The sequence below is a fragment of the Pongo pygmaeus genome, chromosome 6 (assembly GCF_028885625.2).
Source record: "Pongo pygmaeus isolate AG05252 chromosome 6, NHGRI_mPonPyg2-v2.0_pri, whole genome shotgun sequence".
Classification (NCBI taxonomy): Eukaryota; Metazoa; Chordata; class Mammalia; order Primates; family Hominidae; genus Pongo; species Pongo pygmaeus.
The window spans coordinates 90,423,261-90,442,180 of record NC_072379.2 but is presented as its reverse complement, the minus strand read 5'-3'; the positions used below and the strand labels follow the sequence as shown (position 1 = coordinate 90,442,180).

Genomic DNA, 18,920 nt, shown 5'->3' with positions numbered 1-18,920 from the left:
TTTTCATAAAAATATATTTTTCTGCAACATGTAATGAATTTATTTTGTTTATAATTAGTAAATAAATACAGGCAGTTCTTACTTTGCATGGTCCCAGTATTTCATAATTTAGTTAAGTAACATCAGTCCTACAATAACGTGGTTTCCATTTGAATTACCATTGTAATTCAGTTGTGAGTAGTTGCAGAAAATACACATTTTGCCACTAGCTCTTTAGTCCACAAACCATTACATAACTAACAAATACACATCATAATCAGACACCAATAATATCACTTATTTCAAAGTCTGTCTAGGATTGGTCCCTATGCATCTGAAAATGGATAATCAAAAAGAGTAAATTGGCCAACTTGCAGAGATGAAAGTACAGAAAAGAAATGGAAAATGATAGGCTGGGCGCAGTGGCTCACACCTGTAATCCCAGCACTTTGGGAGGCCGAGGCGGGTGGATCACAAGGTCAGGAGATCGAGACCATCCTGGCTAACATAGTGAAACCCCGTCTCTACTAAAAAATACAAAAAATTAGCCGGGCTTGGTGGTGGGCGCCTGTAGTCCCAGCTACTCAGGAGGCTGAGGCAGGAGAGCGGCGTGAACCGGGGAGGCAGAGCTTACAGTGAGCCAAGATCGCACCACTGCACTCCAGCCTGGGTGACAGAGCGAGACTCTGTCTCAAAAAAAAAAAAAAAAAAGAAATGGAAAATGATAATGCTCAAAGTGAGATTTGCATGAATATAAAGGGAGTTGCAGAAGAAGTCGTTGATCATGGGAATGTGTACATTTCTCCTGTTTAAGAGAATCTAGATATGCAGCCAAAGGAACTTAGTGGAGGCAAATGTTGATATAAAAATGAGGAAAGTGGTTGCAACAGAAAGGATGAAAATGTCCCAGAGGAAGTGACACTGACAGAACACTTCGCATTAAAGGGCTTCTCAGAGGTATTTCACAGCATTGAAAGTGTAAAGGAAAACATATTGGAAGCTAGTTCAAGAAATATGGCAGTTTGCCAAAAGATAAAAAAAGAGGCTTACACTATATCTTAAGTTGTACTAAATGAGAAGAATGAGGCAAGCACTGTTCAGACTACTCTTCATAAGTTTCTTACAGAGAAGTAAAACACTTGAATTCTCAGTGTTTCTAATGTTTTAAAGTACAGTGTACTAAATAAATCTGTTTTAGTATTTTTTATTTCCCGATATAACTGGTTGTAAGAAAATTTTTAATGTTTTGACAAAAATTTATAAAGGTCACAGGAAAATTATAATTTTTAATTAATTATAAAGATTATTTTGCATGGTTTCAACTTGCAGAGTTACTGTTATGGTCCTGTACTGCTGTGCTAAGTGAGGACTGCCTGTATTTAAAATCTTTTAGTTCAATTTCTAATATGGTAAATACTAGATATAACCTATATAAACAAATCTTTCTATATTTCCCTTTATGCCTGTCTCCTGTATTTTCTGTCCTGATTGAATAGCATAACTATCAAGAGTAAAACCTAAAAAAAAGCTTGTACTCTTTTATCTCCTTTATAGTTTTTATTTCTAATTCTTTAACAGCTCCCCTTATCTTCTTGATTCTCCGTCTTAGGCACTCATATACCATCCTTTATAGGATATGACTATAAAGAGCATGAGGGAGTTGTTTGAGGTAACAGGACTGTTTTGTATCCTGATTTTGATGGTGGTTATATGAATCTACACATGTTAAAACCCATAAACTATATGTTGGGTCTTGCCATGATAGGACGTTTAAACATTTATTTACCATTCTTTCAAAATAGAGCTTACAAATAAATCAACAGGTACCTACTGAGTACAACATTCAAAGAATTGTCCTAGGTGCTGAGGGAGATACATAGTTCAGAAAGCATGTTTCTGCCTGAATGAATTGTGTTCTAATAAGATAAAGATTGAAAACACAAATGATAGCAGTAAGATAAATTATAATTGTCTCTTAAGGGAAATAAATACAAATAAAATGTTTGTTTGTAGTAGGAATATGCAGGTTGGATAATTCTCCATTGAGAAGATGACATTTGAGTTGAGACTTGGAAAATATGTTGATTTTTGACAGTCAAAAATAGAGACAAAGGACATTCTGATAAGGAAAAATATAGTACACTTTACAGATTTGCAGGTTTTGCTATTTATAAGCTCATAAAAACTTTGGATGTTGAAATGGTTTGTCTGTGACCCCATCCAAATCTCATCTTGAATTGTAGCTCCCATAATTCCTATGTGTTGTGGGAGGGACCCAGTGGTAGGTAATTGAATCATGGGGGCGGGCCTTTCCCATGCTGTTCTTGTAGTAGTGAATAAGTCTCACAAGATTTGATAGTTTTGTAAAGGAGAGTTCCCCTACACATGCTCTCTTGCCTGCTGCCATGTAAAACAACCCTTTACTCTTCCTTCATCTTCTGCCATGATTGTGAGGCCTCCCCAGCCATGTAGAACTGTGAGTCAATTAAATCTCTTTCCTTTATAAATTACTCAGTCACGGGTAAGTCTTTATTAGCAGTGTGAAAACAGACTAATACAGACGTATTCTTCTCATTAATGCTCACATCCTATTTTATTCTATTTTGTGCTCAGAAACTCTCAAAAGCATTTGAGTCTGCAGCTCAAATTTCTTACAAGTAGTATTATTGTTTTTGAGTATTTTGGAGTAAATTTAGTTAGGTCACATTTTGATTTTAATGGGGACAATTAGCTATTTCTAAGTCTTAGTTTTTTCAATAGATACTCTCTTAGTCCTTTCAGGCTGCTTTAACAAATTGCCTTAAACCAGGTAATTTATAAACAACAGAAATTTGTTGCTCACAGTTCTGCAGGCTGGGAAGGCCGAGATCAGGGCACCATCAGATTGAGTGTCTGGTGAGAGCCCATTCCTCATAGATGACACCTTCTGTGTGTCTTTACATGGCAGAAGAGGCAAACAAGTTCCCTCAGGCCTCTTTTATAAGAGTACTAATTCTGTACATGAAAGCTCTGCCCTCATTATCTAATCACCTCCCAAAGGCTCTAACCCTTAATGCTATTGCTTTGGGGATTAGGTATCAACATATGAATTTTGGGAGTACACAAACATTCTGACCAGAGGAGATAGGAAATATATCAATAAAAAGACTCCTCTTTCTGTAAAAATTTCCATTTACAGAGTAAATTTGAATAAATGGGGTTTTTCAGAAGTTATACTCTTATAAAATATTTTTACAATTCTTCCCCAAATTGCCTTCCTCCCATTTTTTTCATACTTAGGGAATGAATCAACTCTGCCTAAAAGCAACAATAATCTTTTTTTCATAGGTTTTCTGTGAAGACCCTGATTGATCGGTCGTGCTTTGAGACAATTGATGATTCTTCTCCTGAATTTAACAATTTTGCAGCTATTTTGGAACAGATTTTAAGCCACCGGCTAAAAGGTAAAAGCACTAATGTACTATTTATTCTCCCACAAGCTGTCTTTATAATAAGCTTGAAATTTTAGAAATCATACAGTCTGTGTGACTTAGCCAACATTCTACAATGTGAAATGTCAAATCTTTTGGCCTGTGTGACTACAAAAGAGCCTCTGTTCTCAGACTTACACCTATTTCTGGGATGCATTGAAAATCTTGTGTTAATTGCCACATACAAGGAGAAACGTGACTTTCCATAAGTAATTAAAATAAAAGCTTAAATTGAAAGGAAGCCCATCCCAAAGGTTACTAGATGGTGTTTTAATCAATTTACAAAGAAGCATTCCAGGCATTATGTTTATTTGTTTAGCATCTACTTTCTTAAACTTAGGTATCTTTGTAAATGTTTTAGCAGGTAGTAGGTTAAAAAAGAGGTATGTAAGAGACATGCTTGTCTTTGGTTTTCTGAAATCAAAAAGTATACTTACATTAGAAATATAATTCTCAACAATTTAAAGGGGAACGTAGAAGCTATATTCTCTCTGAATTTTAGATTTTTTAAATTAAAAAGATCTATAAAATATAGTTGCTAAAATTGAAGAAGTATTATATAGTATAAATCTTAGTAACAATAAGTACTAACTTTATCACATTAATCCCATTATCTGGTCTTCCTAAAGCAAACTTGATCATCAGATATTTTCACTTAAGTTTTTTATTATCTTTACAATCTTAATGATATAGTTTCACATCAGTAGTAGTAACTGGCTTTGGTAACATAACTTATGAGAATCTCAGGTGTAATCTGAAGATTAATTCTATTCTGTACTTTTTGATTCTGAAAGCATCCAGGTTTTAATATAAGTGTTTAAATGAGTTGAGCAGTACTGTGGGCCCAGAGCAAAGGATTGAATTTAAACTACATGGGAGAAAAAATATGAATTCATTTATCCCTCTGCAATTTAAAATGGGGTTCCTAAAATTGCTAATGCTTTTTTCTGTTAAATTTGGTTGTTTTGCATTTTAAAAGGGTTTTTTTCCCTCCTTTTTGCTGTTCTGTGTTTCCTAAATTTTCTGCCATTAATGTTACCTTTTATAAGAAAATAAAATTTTTATAAAAGCAAAGGATATGGAAGTATTTTGAGATATTATTAGATACTATATTGTGTGATGATCGTATTTTTAAGTTTTATGCATAAATTTATAAACAATGCCTGACTAAAAAGTATATGGAATAGAATAGACTCTGATGTACCTTGATGTTCGTGAGAATTTTACCTTAAAACCTAATTCCCTTGATCTGGTATACCATTTAACATATGATTCTCTCACAAAAACTATCAATAGAAAACTATCAATAGCAAATGAACAGTAAGGCTATGTTGAGACTCCCATGCCAAGTGGTTGGGCAGACTCACTACTACGTAAGTGGATGCTTCCTGCACACCAATCTGCCATCTTCTGAGTTGTGCTTCAGCAAAATATAGATCACACCCCTTCAGAATTATTTCTAAACAATCAAATCCATTAATGTTATTTCTGAATAATACTATAATGAAAATAGAATCCCCAGTTGATTTATGGATAAGAATTCTACTTGTGTGACTAAGATATAGTAAGAAATCTGATACAGCGAGATTTGTGTTAATTTTTTAAGCTAGGTAAGTTAATTTAAAAATTTCTGTTACTTGACTCTTGTGGTCACTGATTTATATATATATATATATATATATATATATAGTAGGAAGTATGAAATAATCTGTAACTTTTGAGATGAGGTATTTTAAAGATGCAAGCATCTGGGACTTTTATGTATTATTTCCTTTTTTTTGGTATTTTAATATATAACAAATTGCTTTTACTTTTGGAGAAGTCATATAATTATTTTGATAGTAGACTCTTCACTTATGATTTAGTTATATAGCAACTAATTTTTCCAGTGTTTTCCTTTATAAAAATACAAATTAAAATTTTATAACTTCGTGTGTTTCTAAGATCTACTTTTCTACAGCTACTGGTTATTTTTGAAGTAAAAGGACATTCGTTTTCAACATTAAACTTTTCCAGAGAAAGATAAAATCTCCCCCAGACACAGTATAGGCTGTGCTGATACAGGCAAAATGAAGAGCTGAGACAGTTACTTTACTCTAAAAGCCCCGTTATTGAAGAAAAGGAGGCTTTTAAAATCATATATATTAATCTTATTTGCAGTAATCTCTCAATAAGATGTTGATCTTACTTTCCTAGGATATAGCTGAGAAATAAGAATTAATAACAATATTAGAATTGAAAGAGATCTTCATTCAGGTCCTTCAGTAATTTTTGAACTTTTATTTATTTATTTAAAGCATAATACTTCTCTCCACCCTAACCCTACCACTCCTAATAAAAGCCACTGCAAAAGCTGGATGAATATGTAGAACATTTTGTTGAAGCCAGGATGGAGAAGTTAGGCATTTTGCCTGCTCAGCAACAATTGCAACCTATTCAAAACTCCATAGTACCACTTCAGGTAGTTCAAAGGATCACAGATTGAGAAGCACTACTGTTTTCTATCCTCTTTCCTGCTGAAGCAATCTACTGAACAGTATTTCTAACAGGGGGACAGATAGTCTTTGCCTTAACACTTCTGATCTCTGAGAACTAAATAAAGCAGTCCATCACATTATTGGACAGGTTAGATTATTTGAAAATTCTTATGTATATGAAACCAACCTATCATATTGTGCTTTGGTCTTTTTTCTGCTACTTTTTTTTCAAATGTGAGCCTAATACCAATAAATATTAAAATATAGCTATTTTATAATCCTTTTCCCAAGTTCCCTCTTTTCTTTCTCCCAGGTAAGGTATCCCTAGTTTCTTTAATCTTCTGGAACCACCACAGTCTTACTTAATCTTCTGGCTTACCACTGATTTGTTAGTATTGCTCTTAAAAATCTGGTTCTCAGAGCTGAGTAAAGTGCTTCAGATAGGCTAAACTCTGTATTAGTCAGAATTTAAGATTACATAGACTTTTGGTTCACATTGAAATTGAGGCTGAGTAAAATCCCAAGGCTTTTAAAAAATTGAACTATAGCTTATATTTTATTTCTCTAAATTAGTTTGCCTGAGCTGAAGTTTGATAGGGATAAATGCAGTATTTTTTTCCTTCTTTATCCACTTCAGAGATAAAAATACAAATAAGTGGAAAGATATATGTGTTGATAGATTGAAAAATTAATATTATTAAAATGTTAGTATTAACAATCTACCCAGCGTAATCTACAGGTTCACTGAAATCTCTACCAAAATTTCAGGGTCATTTTTCACAGAAATGAAAAAGACAATCCTGAAAATTAATATGGAACCACAAAAGACCCTGACCAAAGCAATCTTGAGCAAAAAGAACAAAGCTGGAGGCATCAAAATGCTTGACTTCAAAATATACTGCAAAGCTGTATTAGTTAAAACAGTATGTTACTGGCATAAAAACAGACAAATAATAGAATAGAATAGAGAACCCGCAGGTAAATCCATGCATTTATGGTCTATTTTCAACAAAAGTGCCAAAACACCCACTAGGGAAAGGGCAGTCTCTTTAATAAAGAGTGTTGAGACAACTGGTTAGTCACATGTAGAAGAATGAAATTAGACCCTTCACACTACAGAAGAAAATCAACTCAAAATGCATTAAATGTAAGATCTATCTACTACAACTGTAAAATTACTAGAAGAAAACATAGGGAAAAAGCTCCATGTCATTGGTCTGGGTGATGACATTTTTGGATTTGACACCACAAGCACAGGCAACTAAAGGAAAATAAACAAGTGGAATTACATCAAACTAAATTACATCATCAGAGTAAAGAGACAATTTACAAAAAGGGAAGAAATATTTAAAAACAACACATCAGATAAGGGGCTAATATCCAAAATATATGAGGAACTCAAACAAATCAATAGTAAGAAAATAAATAGCCTGATTTAGGCAAAGACCCTGAATAGACATTCCCAAATAAGATATGCAAATGGCCAACAGGTATATAAGAAGGTGCTCAAAATCACTATACAGCAAATAAATGAAAATTACAACCATAGTGAGATATCCCCTCGTTAGAATGCATATTATCGAACAGCCAAAGGATAACAAGTGCTGGAGAAGATGTGGAGAAAAGGGAACCCTTGCAGTGGGAATGTAAATTTAGAACAGCCATTACAGAAAACATTATGGAGGTTCCTCAAAAAATTAAAAACAGGACTGCCATTAGTCTTCTATGTGATTAAATAAAAATAAAAATAGAACCGCCATGTAAACCAGCAATCCCACTTCTAGGTACATAGCCAAAGAAATGAGATCAGTGTCTCGAAGAGTTATGTCTACTCCCATGTTCATTGCAGGATTATTCACACTAGCCAAGATAAGGACTCAACCTAATTGTCCATCTACTGATGAGTCGATAAAAAAAAAAGTTGCATATATAAACAATGGAATGCTATTCAGCCTTTAAGAGGAAGAAAATCCTGTCATTTGTGACAACATGGATGACCCAGAAGACATTATGTTGAGTGAAATAAACCAGACACATAAAGACAAATACTGCATGACTTCCTTATATATGGCATCTAAAAAAGTTGAACTCATAGAAGTAGAGAGTAGAATGGTGGTTACCATGTGCTGGAAGGAGAGGGATCAGAGAGATGTTGGTTAAAGGATATAAAAATTCAGTTAAATAGGAATAAGTTCAAGAGATCTATTGTACAAAATGTTGACTATAGTTAAAGTGTATTGGATATTTGAAAATTCCTAAAAGAGTATATTTTCAGTGTTCTCACCAAAAAATGGTGAGTATATGAGGGCTATGGTTTAAATGTGTCCCCTCAAATTCATATGCTGGAAACCTAACCCCCCGTCCAACAGTGTTGGGATGTGGGGCTTTTTGGGAGGTGTTCTTAGCTCATAAGGGCAGAACCCTCATGAATGGATTAATAACCTCTATAAAAGGGCTTGACAGAGGGAGTTTGTCCTTTTTTGCCATTTTGCTTTCTGCCATTTGGAGACACAACATTCCTTCACTCTAGAGGATGTAGTGTTCAAGGTACCACCTTGGAAGCAGAGACAGGACCCTCACTAGACCCCAAATCTGATGATGCTTTGATCTTGGATTTCCCAGCCTCTAGAACTATGAGAAATAAATTTCAGTTCTCTATAAATGACCCAGTTTCAGGTATTGTTATAGCAATACAAAAATGGACTAAGAAAGTGAGGTAATACATATGTTAATTTGTTAATTAGTACAATTTAGCCATTCCACAATATATACAAATTTCAAAACATGTCCATCATATATACAATTTGTATTTGTCAATTTAAAAATTTTTAAATAATTTTTAAAAAGAAAAAATTAATACAGTTATAAGTTTATTCAAAGAAAAAAGAAGAAAGAAGAGACTAACCAGTGAAGCTAGAAAATACGGTATGCATTAGTAGTAATAAGAAATCTTAGGAACTGGTTGGTTGTGGGTAGGAGAAAGCTGAGGACTGGAACGATGCAGAGATTCTAGTCTGGATGTGGTCATTACCCAGGGTGACTGAAAAAGAAGAACATGTTTAGGAAAAGAAAAAATATCAAGGTTTGTTTTGGACACTTGAGAAAAAATGATAGGAGAAGAAAGAGAAAGCAAAGGAAGAGAAAAGGGGAGGAGGAAAATAGAATAAAGAAGAGAAAGAAGTTAGAGGATACTCATTTTCCAAAACAGAGTTAGATTTAGTCTAAGTTGGTAGACTTAACTGGTAGTTTAAAAAAAACCTAATTATTTAATTTCATTTATAGAGGAAGATCAATTGATTTGTTTTTTAACTTGTCAGTTGTATTATAGTTCACCACTATTTTTCTTCTAAACTTATTTATCCATCACTAAGCTACTTAAATTTCAAGTTACTCATTCAAAAACATAATGTAATGGGTCACTATAAATGCATTTTTTCATTTATTTATTCAACTACATTTATTGAGTATCTACTATATGCCTAGCACTGTTGTAAGTGCTGGGCAGACAGTAGGGAATTAAACAAAAATCCCTGCCCTCATTCATAGCTTCTATCAAATGGTGGGAGGGAAATGCAATTTAGGAAGACTTCTACCTCTGGGAAGATGAACGTGACATACTTTCCCCTATTTCTCTCACTAAGTACAATAATAAACCCTGGGCATTATACATAAAACAAACATAAGAAGACTCTGAAAGGTAGAGAGTAGAAGAAAGACTGATTAAGGACACTAGAACCTTAGGAATGACCCAGTAGTGGGTTGCCTGGATTTACTTCTTACCTCATATATCCCAGACTGGGTGTTGGATAAGCCAGGAGCCTGCAAATTTCAACAGGCAAAGGGAAAAAAGCAACAACAATGAAAACCTCTCCGCAAGATACTATTCTCTCTAGCCAAAGGACCAGAGAAAGAACAGCCTAGCAAGACAGAAAACTTTTCAGCAGTATCTGCTCTACTTTAAACATCACACAAAAAAACCGTAGTACCACCTACTCTTAAAAAAGGCTGAATGGGAAGCTTAGAATTCCGCCCTCCTGAGGCTGTAACAAAGTGTCCCAGTACTACCATTAGGGTGGTATCAGAGAAGGCCAGAGAGATAAGATTTCTTCCCTCTTGGCTGGTCAAAAACTCTCTCTCTCTTCCCCAACAGCCCCCTTCCCACAATGTTGATGGAACACCACACTGCGGAGCCTAGACTGCCATCTTCATCCAAAAGTAATGTGCTGGTTCCTGGCCATAATGGGGTGGGGTCAGAAGAGGCCTGTTAGAGAGTTATGTCTTTCACTGTCACCCAGTGGTAAGGAGACCACCCCAAGTACCATGCCAGTGGAAACCATGTGGGAAGCCTGGACTCCCAAGTCCCACACAGTAGTAATGAGGATGCCCTTATTGGGTGTCAATGGAAGCCAATTGGGAAACTTGAACTTCATCCTCCACTTGGCAGTAATAAAGCAATGCCCCCCTCCCACCTTCCCCTGTGGGAGCAGTGTCACAAAAAACTAGTTAAAACAGAAGGTTTAAATAAGATCCAGAGTCTCATAACATAATATGAATATGTCCAGCTTTCCATTGAAACCATTTGTCATACCAAGAACCAGGAAGATCGCAGATTGCATAATAAAAGATAGTCAATAGATGTCAACACTGAGATGACAGAGGTGTTAGAATCACTGACAAAGATTTTAAAGCATCCATGATTAAAATGCTTTGAGCAGTACATGTGAGAAACAAATGAAAAAGTAGAAATCCACGGCAAAGAAATGGAAGATACAAAGAAGACCAAAATGGAAATTTGGTGCTGAAAAAATATGAAACTGAAAAAGTTCAGTGGATGGACCCAACAGGAAAATGGGAGTTACAGGGGAAAGAACCAGTGAACTGAAAGACAAAACAATAGAAATTTCCTAATCTGAACAACAGAGAGAAATTAGACTTGTTAAAAAATGAACAGAGCCTCAGGGACCTGTGGGACAATAACAAAAGATGACACCTGTGAGAATTCTTGAAGGAAAGAAGAAAGAAGGTGAGACTGAAAAAGTACTCAACAGCTGAAAATTTCCCAAAGTTAGCAAGAGACATAAGCAAACAGATTCAAGAAATAGAGCAAACCACAAATAGGAAAAATTCAAAGAAATTCATGCCAAAGGCACAATAATTAAACCAATAAATAAAGACAAAGAAAAAATGTTGCAAATAGAGAAAAATGACAACTTGCCTACAAGTAAAAAACAATTGAATGACAGTAGATTTCTGATCAGAAACCATGGAGGCCAGGAGGAAGTGGTAAAACATATTTCAAGTGCTGAAAGATAACTGTCAACACAGCAGAATTATTCTTCAGCAATGAAGGAAACATTAAGACCTTCTCACAGGAAAGACAACTAAGGAAATGTGTTGCCGGCAGACTTACCCTCAAATAATGGTTAAAGAACATTCGTTAAGCAGAAAGGAAATGATAAAAGAAAGAACTTTAGGCTGGGAGGCCAAGGCAAGCGGATCACTTGAGCTCAGTAGTTCAAGACCAGCCTGGGCAATATGGCAAAACCCTGTCTCTACAAAAAATACAAAAAATTAGCCAGACATGGTGATATGCGTCTGTGGGTCCCACCTATTTGGGCGACTGAGGTGGGAAGATCACTTAAGCCCAGGAAGTTGAGGCTGCAGTGAGCTGTGATCGTGCCATCATGCCACTGCAATCCAGCCTGGGCAATAGAATGAGACCCTGTCTCAAAACAAACAACAACAACAACAAAACTTTGGAATAACAGGAAGAAAGGATACAGTAAACAAGAATAAGGGTAAATACATTAGGCTTTCCATTTTACTTTTAGTTTTCTGTTTGTTCCCCCTGCTCTTGGTTTCTCTGTTTTCTTTTTTCTGTCTTCCCAGGGGGCTGTTTGAATACTTTTTAGAATTCCATTTTTATTTATATGTTTTTTAGTGTATCTCTTTGTATAGATTTTTCAGTGGTTGAAGTATTATATTATACCAGTCTACTGGTATCATTTTCCAGTGTGAAGTTTAAGAATCTTACCTTTCTTTATGTCCCTTTATTCTACCCTGTGTGTATAGCATAGTTGTTTTAAATATTTCCTCTACATACATGTAGGAGACAGTGTTATAATTTTTTTTCTCCACCACCAAAGATAATTTAGAACACTCAAGAGGAAAAGGATAAAGCAAGTTTGTTGTTCCTGTATTTGTAGTGTAGATACAGTTTGCTAATTTGTCTAGCACACAGTCCCGGGTATAAGAGGTAAAAAGAAACCCGGGGAACTTACTGCTGTGTCGTTCTCTGGGTTCTGAGGTTTCTAGCTAGTCTTCCTTTTTATCTCCACCTTCAGAATCTTTTAATGCTTGTTTTCATAAAATAGCCAGAGTTTTTAGTTGTATTTAGCAGGAGGAAAATACATCTACTTAATTTTGTTCTATCCCAGAAGTTGCCTTTATTTTTTAATGTGAAGAATTACATCAATTGTTTTTCTCATGTTAAATCACCCGAATATTCTTAGGATAAATCCAACTTGAGACTCATATATTGTTTTAATCTACTTTGCCAGATTTAGGATTTAGGTTTGATAACATTTTAGAAGTTTGAGTTCTGTGTTTATGAGTAAAATTAGTCTGTTTTGTGCTTTTTTGGGTTTTGTTGTCAAGGTTATCCTAGCCTCAAAAGATGCATTGCAGGTGTTTTGTCTTTTTTTCATTCTTTGGGGGAATTTTGCGTAAGTTTGGAATCATGATCTATTAGGTAGAAGTTACCAGTAAAAACTCTCTGGGTCAAATGATGAGTGTGAGTGAGTGTATATGTGTGTGTACATGCACTTCAACTACTAATTCACTTTATGCTTTCAGCTCTATTCAGGTTGTTGATTTCTTTGATGTTATTCTATTTTGTATTCTCCTTAAAGTTGTCACTGTCTTCTATCCCATATACTCTCAATTTTTAAATCTCTAGTTGTAGTGTTTCCTTTAATGTGACACTTAAAGTAGATAAATTCAGCTGAATGGTTTTTAAAAATTAAAGCTCTCTAAAGAGATGTAAAGTCTAAAACTTTTTTAGTTCTTTGTTTTTATTTTATGATCATTAGTTCCTTTTTCTTTTTTTCTTAACCAGTATTGCCAGAGATTTGTCTGTTTTATTAGTCTTTCAAATAACTAATTTATGGCTTTGCTGATCATTTATGTATATTAATAGCACTATTGTTTCCTCTGTTATATCTTCTTTGGCTCTATTATGTTTGTGTTGGACTCTTAGCAGATTAATTTTCAAATTTTTCTCCAACTACTGCTTTGGCTATATTTATGTTTGAGTAATGTAATATTTTCATTAATACTCATTTTTAAGTAATTTCGACTTGTTCTGATCATTTCTTTGTCTTATGAGTAATTTGGAAGTTTTTTTATGTTTCTGAAAATAGGAGATTTTACCTTTTCATATTTACTTCTATGTTAGTTGAGTTATAGTCAGAATTTGGTTTGTATGGGAGATTTGGTTGAAATTTGTAAGACTTACTTAAGGGCCTAGTTTATAGTTACTTTAATAAATGTCCCATCTTGAGAAGAAGATGTATTCTTAATTGTTGATTATCTTTTTTCAAATGTTATTTACATTTTTTGGCTTTATTTATTGATATTAGATATTTTAAATGATTTTATTCTGATGGATTTAATTTTTAAAATTTTTGATTTTATGGGTACATAGTAGGTGTATATATTATGGAGTACATGAGATGTTTTTTACAGGCACACAATGTGTAATAATCACATCAGCATAAATAGGGTATCCACCACTTCAAGCATTCATTTTTTTTCATTACAAACAATTCAATTATACTCTTTAGTTATTTTTAAATGTGCAATAAATTATTGTTAACTGTAGTCACCCTGTTGTGTGATCAAATACTAGATCTTATTAATTCTATCTAACTATATTTTTGTACCCATTAACCATCCCCACTAACTGCCCCCCACCTTCACTACCCTCCCCAGCCTCTGGTAACCATTATTTTACTGTCTATCTCTATAAGTTTAACTGTTTTTAATTTTTAGTTCCCACAAATAAGTGAAAATGAGCAAAGTTTGTCTTTCTGTGCCTGTCTTTTGTCACTTAACATAATGTCCTCCAGTTCCATCCATGTTTTTGCCAATGATAGGATCTCATTTTTTATGGCTGAATAGTACTCCCTTGTGTATATTTACCACATTTTCTTTATTCATTTGTCTGTTTCTTCTAATTGGCTATTGTGAATAGTGCTTCAATAAACATTGGAGTGCAGCTATCTCTTCAGTATACTGGTTTCCTTTCTTTTGGGTATATATCTAGCACTGGGATAGCTGGATCATATGGTAGTTTAATTTTAAGTTTTATGAGAAACCTCTATACTTTTCTCCATAGTGACTGTACTAATTTACATTCCCACCAACAGTGTATAAGAGTTCCCTTTTCTCCACACCCTCACCAGTATTCATTATTGCTTGTCTTTTGGATAAAAGCCATTTTAACTGGAGTGAAATAATATATCATTGTTCTTTTGATTTGCATTTATCTGATGATCAATGATGTTGAGCACCATTTCATATACCTGTTTGCCATTTATAGGTCTTCTTTTGAGAAACATCTATTCTGATCTTTTGCCCATTTTAAGTTTAATTATTAGTTTTTTCCTGTAGAGTTGTTTGAGCTCCTTATATATTCTGCTTATTCATCCCTTGTCAGATGAGTAGTCTGCAAATATTTTCTCCCATACTGTGGGTTATCTCTTCACTTTGTTGATTGTTTGCTTTGCAGTGTGGAAGCTTTTTAACTTGATGTGATCTCACTTGTCCGTTTTTGCTTTGGTTCCCTGTTCTTATGGGGTGTCAGTCAAGAAATCCTTGCCCAGTCCAATGTCCTGGAGACTTTCCACAATGTTTTCTTTTAATAATTTCACACTTTCAGGCTTTAGATTTAAGTATTTAATCCATTTTGATTTGATTTTTGTATACAGTGAGAGAGAGGGGTCTAGTTTCATTCTTCTGCATATGGATAACCAGTTTTCCCAGCACCATTTATTGAAGAGACTGTCCTTTCCCCAATATACATTTTCAGAATCTTTGTCAAAAATGAGTTAACTTTAGTTTTATGGATTTATGTCTGCATTCTCTATTCTGCTCCGTTGGTCTATGTATCTCTTTTTATGCCAGTACCATAGTGTTTTGATTACAATAGCTCTGTAGTATACTTTGAAGTCAGGGAATGTGATTCCTCCAGTTTTGTTTCTTTTGCTCAGGATAGCTTTGGCTATTCTGGGTCTTTGTGGTTCCATATGAATTTTAGGATTGGTTTTTCTATTTCTGTGAAAAATGTCATTGGTATTTTGATAGGGATTGCATTGAATATGTATATTGCTTTGAGTAGTATGGGCATTTTAACAGTAGTCTTCCAATTCACTAACATGGAATATCTTTCAATTTTTTTGTCCTCTTAAATTTCTGGCATCAGTGTTTTATAGTTTTCATTGTAGAGATCTTTCACTTTTTTGGTAAAGTTTATTTCTAGGTATTTTATTTATAGCAATTATAAATAATAGTACTTGATTTCTTTTTCAGATTGTTCACTGTTGACATGTAGGAAAGCTGCTGACTTTTTTATGTTGATTTTGTATAATGCAACTTTACTGAATTTGTTTATCAGTTCTAATAGCTTTTTGGTGAATTCTTTAGGTTATCCCAAATATAAGATCATATCATCTGAAAACAAGGATAATTTGACTTTTTCCTTTTCAGTTTGGATGCCCTTTATTTCTTTCTCGTGTCTGTTAATCCCTCTTATTTTATTGTAAATACAAGGTTCTTTTCTACTTAAGCATGATGAGATCTATTCCTTGTGTTTATTACCCATTGATGCTATTAACTAACCATCTCGTTGTCCAGTTCAGCTGCATTCTTCCCATTTTCTCTCTATTTCCATCTATCTAGTCAATACTTACTAAGCTTTCCCTACAGTTGGCTTTTCTTCTACCGCTACCATGTATTATTGAATTATGCATTCTTTGTATACATTTTTATTTTCAGTAAATTTCTCAAGAAAACTTCCATTATTTTTCTACTCTATCTTTCTGATACAGCATAGATTTTATTTATCTTTAATCTTTTAAAATATTGTATACTTTTCCACATTATTGCCTTTAAAAGCTACTGTTGAAAAATCTTACTGAACTTATGGTGTTAGACAAGGTAGAGTAAGTCCAATAATAACCTAACTCTCTGAGTGTTCTTAGAGTACTATAACAAAATACTACATACTGAGAGGCTTAAGTAACAGAAATTTATTTCTCAGTTCTGGAGGATGGGAAGTCCAAGATCAAGATATTGGCTGATTTGCTTTCTCACAAGCATTCTCCTTCTGGCTTGTAGGTGGTTGGTCGTCTTCTCACTGTGTCCTCACTTGGTGGAGACAGAGAATGAGAGCTCTCTGGTGTCTCTTTGTATGATCCTACTGGATGAAGGCCCCACCCTTATACCTCATTTCACCTTAATTCACTCCTTATAGTGCCTATCTTGAAATACAGATATATTGGGGATAGGACTTAAACATGTGAATTTTGGAGGCATGCAATTCGTTTCATACAGCATTTATCAATGTGTTATAGCTATTGGCTTACATATTTATATCTTCTAGTCTCTGTGCACTTTGAGGAAAGACACTGTCATTCACTTTTAAAATAATATTAAATTAAAAATATACAGGATAGCCGGGCATGGTGGCATGCTTCTGTAGTCCAAGCTACCCAGGAAGCTGAGGCAGGAGGGTCACTTGAGGCCAGGAGTTCAAGGCTGTAGTACACTATTATTGTACCTGGGGATAGCAGCTGCACTCAAGACTGGGCAACAGAGCAAGATACCATCTCTAAAAAAATAAAATATAAAACCTAGGGTAAAACCAAAATTACTTTACTTACAAGGAAGCAGGAAAATGTGATCAATTCTCAAAGGAATAAAGATGCTTATTGTGATATGACCCAGATGTTGGAATAATCAGGCAAAGACATCAAAGCAGCCATTATAACCCTGCTGCATGATGTAAGGTGTAACTCTTGAAATGAATAGAAAAATGGAAATTCTGAGTAGAGAAATAAAATCTTCAGGAAGAACCATGGAAATTTAAAAGTATGATGTCTGAAATAAAGCATTCATCAGATGAGGCTCTAAAGCAGAATGGAGATCATAGAGGTGCATATATGAATTTCAGAGTAAATCAATAGAAATGATCCAATCTGAAGAACAGAACAGGAAGAAATTTAAAAATTTATAGCAAAGTATATAAGTTTGTGTCATTGGAGTCTTAGAAGGAGAGGAGGAAGAGATTAATACAGAAAATACATTTGACAAAATAATAGCTATAAGTTCCTAGATTTGGGGAAGACAAATTTATAGATTCAAGAAGCTTAGCAAAGCATTTCACAAAATTTAACATCCTTTCTTAATAAAAATTCTCAACAATTAAAGTGTAGAAGTAATGTACCTCAGCATAATAAAGGTCATATATAACAAGCACACAGTAAGCATCATGTTCAGTGGTAAAAAGCTGAAAGCTCTCTAAGATCAAGAACATGACAAGGGAGTCCATTCCTACCACTTCTACTCAACATCATTCTGGATCTCCTAGCTAGAGCAATTATGCAAGAAAAATAAATAAAAGGTATCCAAGTCAGAACATAAGAAGTTCAATGATCTCTGTTTGCAGATTAAATTATCTTACATGTATAAGACCCTAAATACCAAAAAATGGTTAGAATTAATAAATTCAGTGAAGTTGTATGATACAAAATCAACATACAAAAATAAGTTACATTTTTATATACTAAAAATGAACTATCCAAAAACAGAAATTAAGAAAACAGTTCCATTTCCATCGGAAAAGAATAATATACTTAGGAGGAAATTTAGCCAAGGAAATGAAACCTCTGTACACTGAAAATTACTAAACATTGGTTAAATAAATTGAAGAAGACACAAATAAATAGAAGTATATCTCATGCTCATGGGTTGGAAGAATTTTTATTGTTAAATGTCCATACTACCCAAAGTGACCTATAGATTCAATGCAATATTTCCTTTTTTAAACTAAAAGGTTCAAGGGTACATGTGCAGGTTTGTCATCTAGGTAAATTGCATTTCATGGGGTTTGGTGTACAGATAATTTTGTTACCCAGGTAATGAGCATAGTACCTGAAAGGTAGTTTTTTGATCCTCTCCTTCCTCTCACCCTTCACTCTCAAGTAGACCTCAGAGTTTGTTGTTCTCATCCTTCTTTCCACGTGTAGTCAGTGTTTAGCTCCCACTTACAAGTGATAACATGCGATATTTGGTTTTCTGTTCCTGCATTATTTCACTTAGGAATGATGATCTCCAGCTTGATCCATGTTGCTGCAATAGAAATGATCTCATTCTTTTTTATAGCTGTGTAATACTCCATGGCATATATGTATCACATTTTCTTTAGTGCTGAAATGAACATACGTGTACATGTGTCTTTATGGTAGAATGACTTATATTCCTCTGGGTATATACCCAGTAATGGGGTTGCTGGGTCGAATGGTAGTTCTTTTAGCTCTTTGAGGAATTACCATACTGTCTTCCACGATGACTGATGACTGACATAATTTACATTTCTAACAGCAGTGTATAAGCATCCCCTTTTCTCTGCAACATCTCCAGCACCTGTTATTTTTGACTTTTTAGCAATAGCCATTCTGACTGGTGTGAGATGGTATCTCATTGTGGTTTTGATTTGCATTTTTCTAATGATCAGTGATACTGAGCTTTCTTTTCATATGCTTGTGGGCCGTGTGTATGCTTCCTTTGAAAAGTGTCTGTTCATGTTTTTTGCCCACATTTTTATGGAGTGGTTTGTTTATTCCTTGTAAATTTGCTTAAGCTCCTTATAGATGCTGGATATTAGCCCATGCCAGATGCATAGTTTGTAAATATTTTTTTCCCATTCTGTAGG

The 18,920-nt window shown here is 34.3% G+C and overlaps 1 protein-coding gene across 7 annotated transcripts in view; it reads left to right on the top strand.

Moving 5' to 3' along the window:
- Nucleotides 1-18,920, top strand: part of RUNDC3B (RUN domain containing 3B) — a 214,786-nt gene that overhangs the window by 19,076 nt on the left and 176,790 nt on the right. For all 7 annotated transcript variants that reach the window (XM_054496949.2, XM_054496952.2, XM_054496950.2 and 4 more), the window contains exon 2: nucleotides 3,307-3,422. In XM_054496949.2, the coding sequence (XP_054352924.1) occupies nucleotides 3,307-3,422 (116 nt within the window). The remainder of the gene's footprint in view (nucleotides 1-3,306; nucleotides 3,423-18,920) is intronic.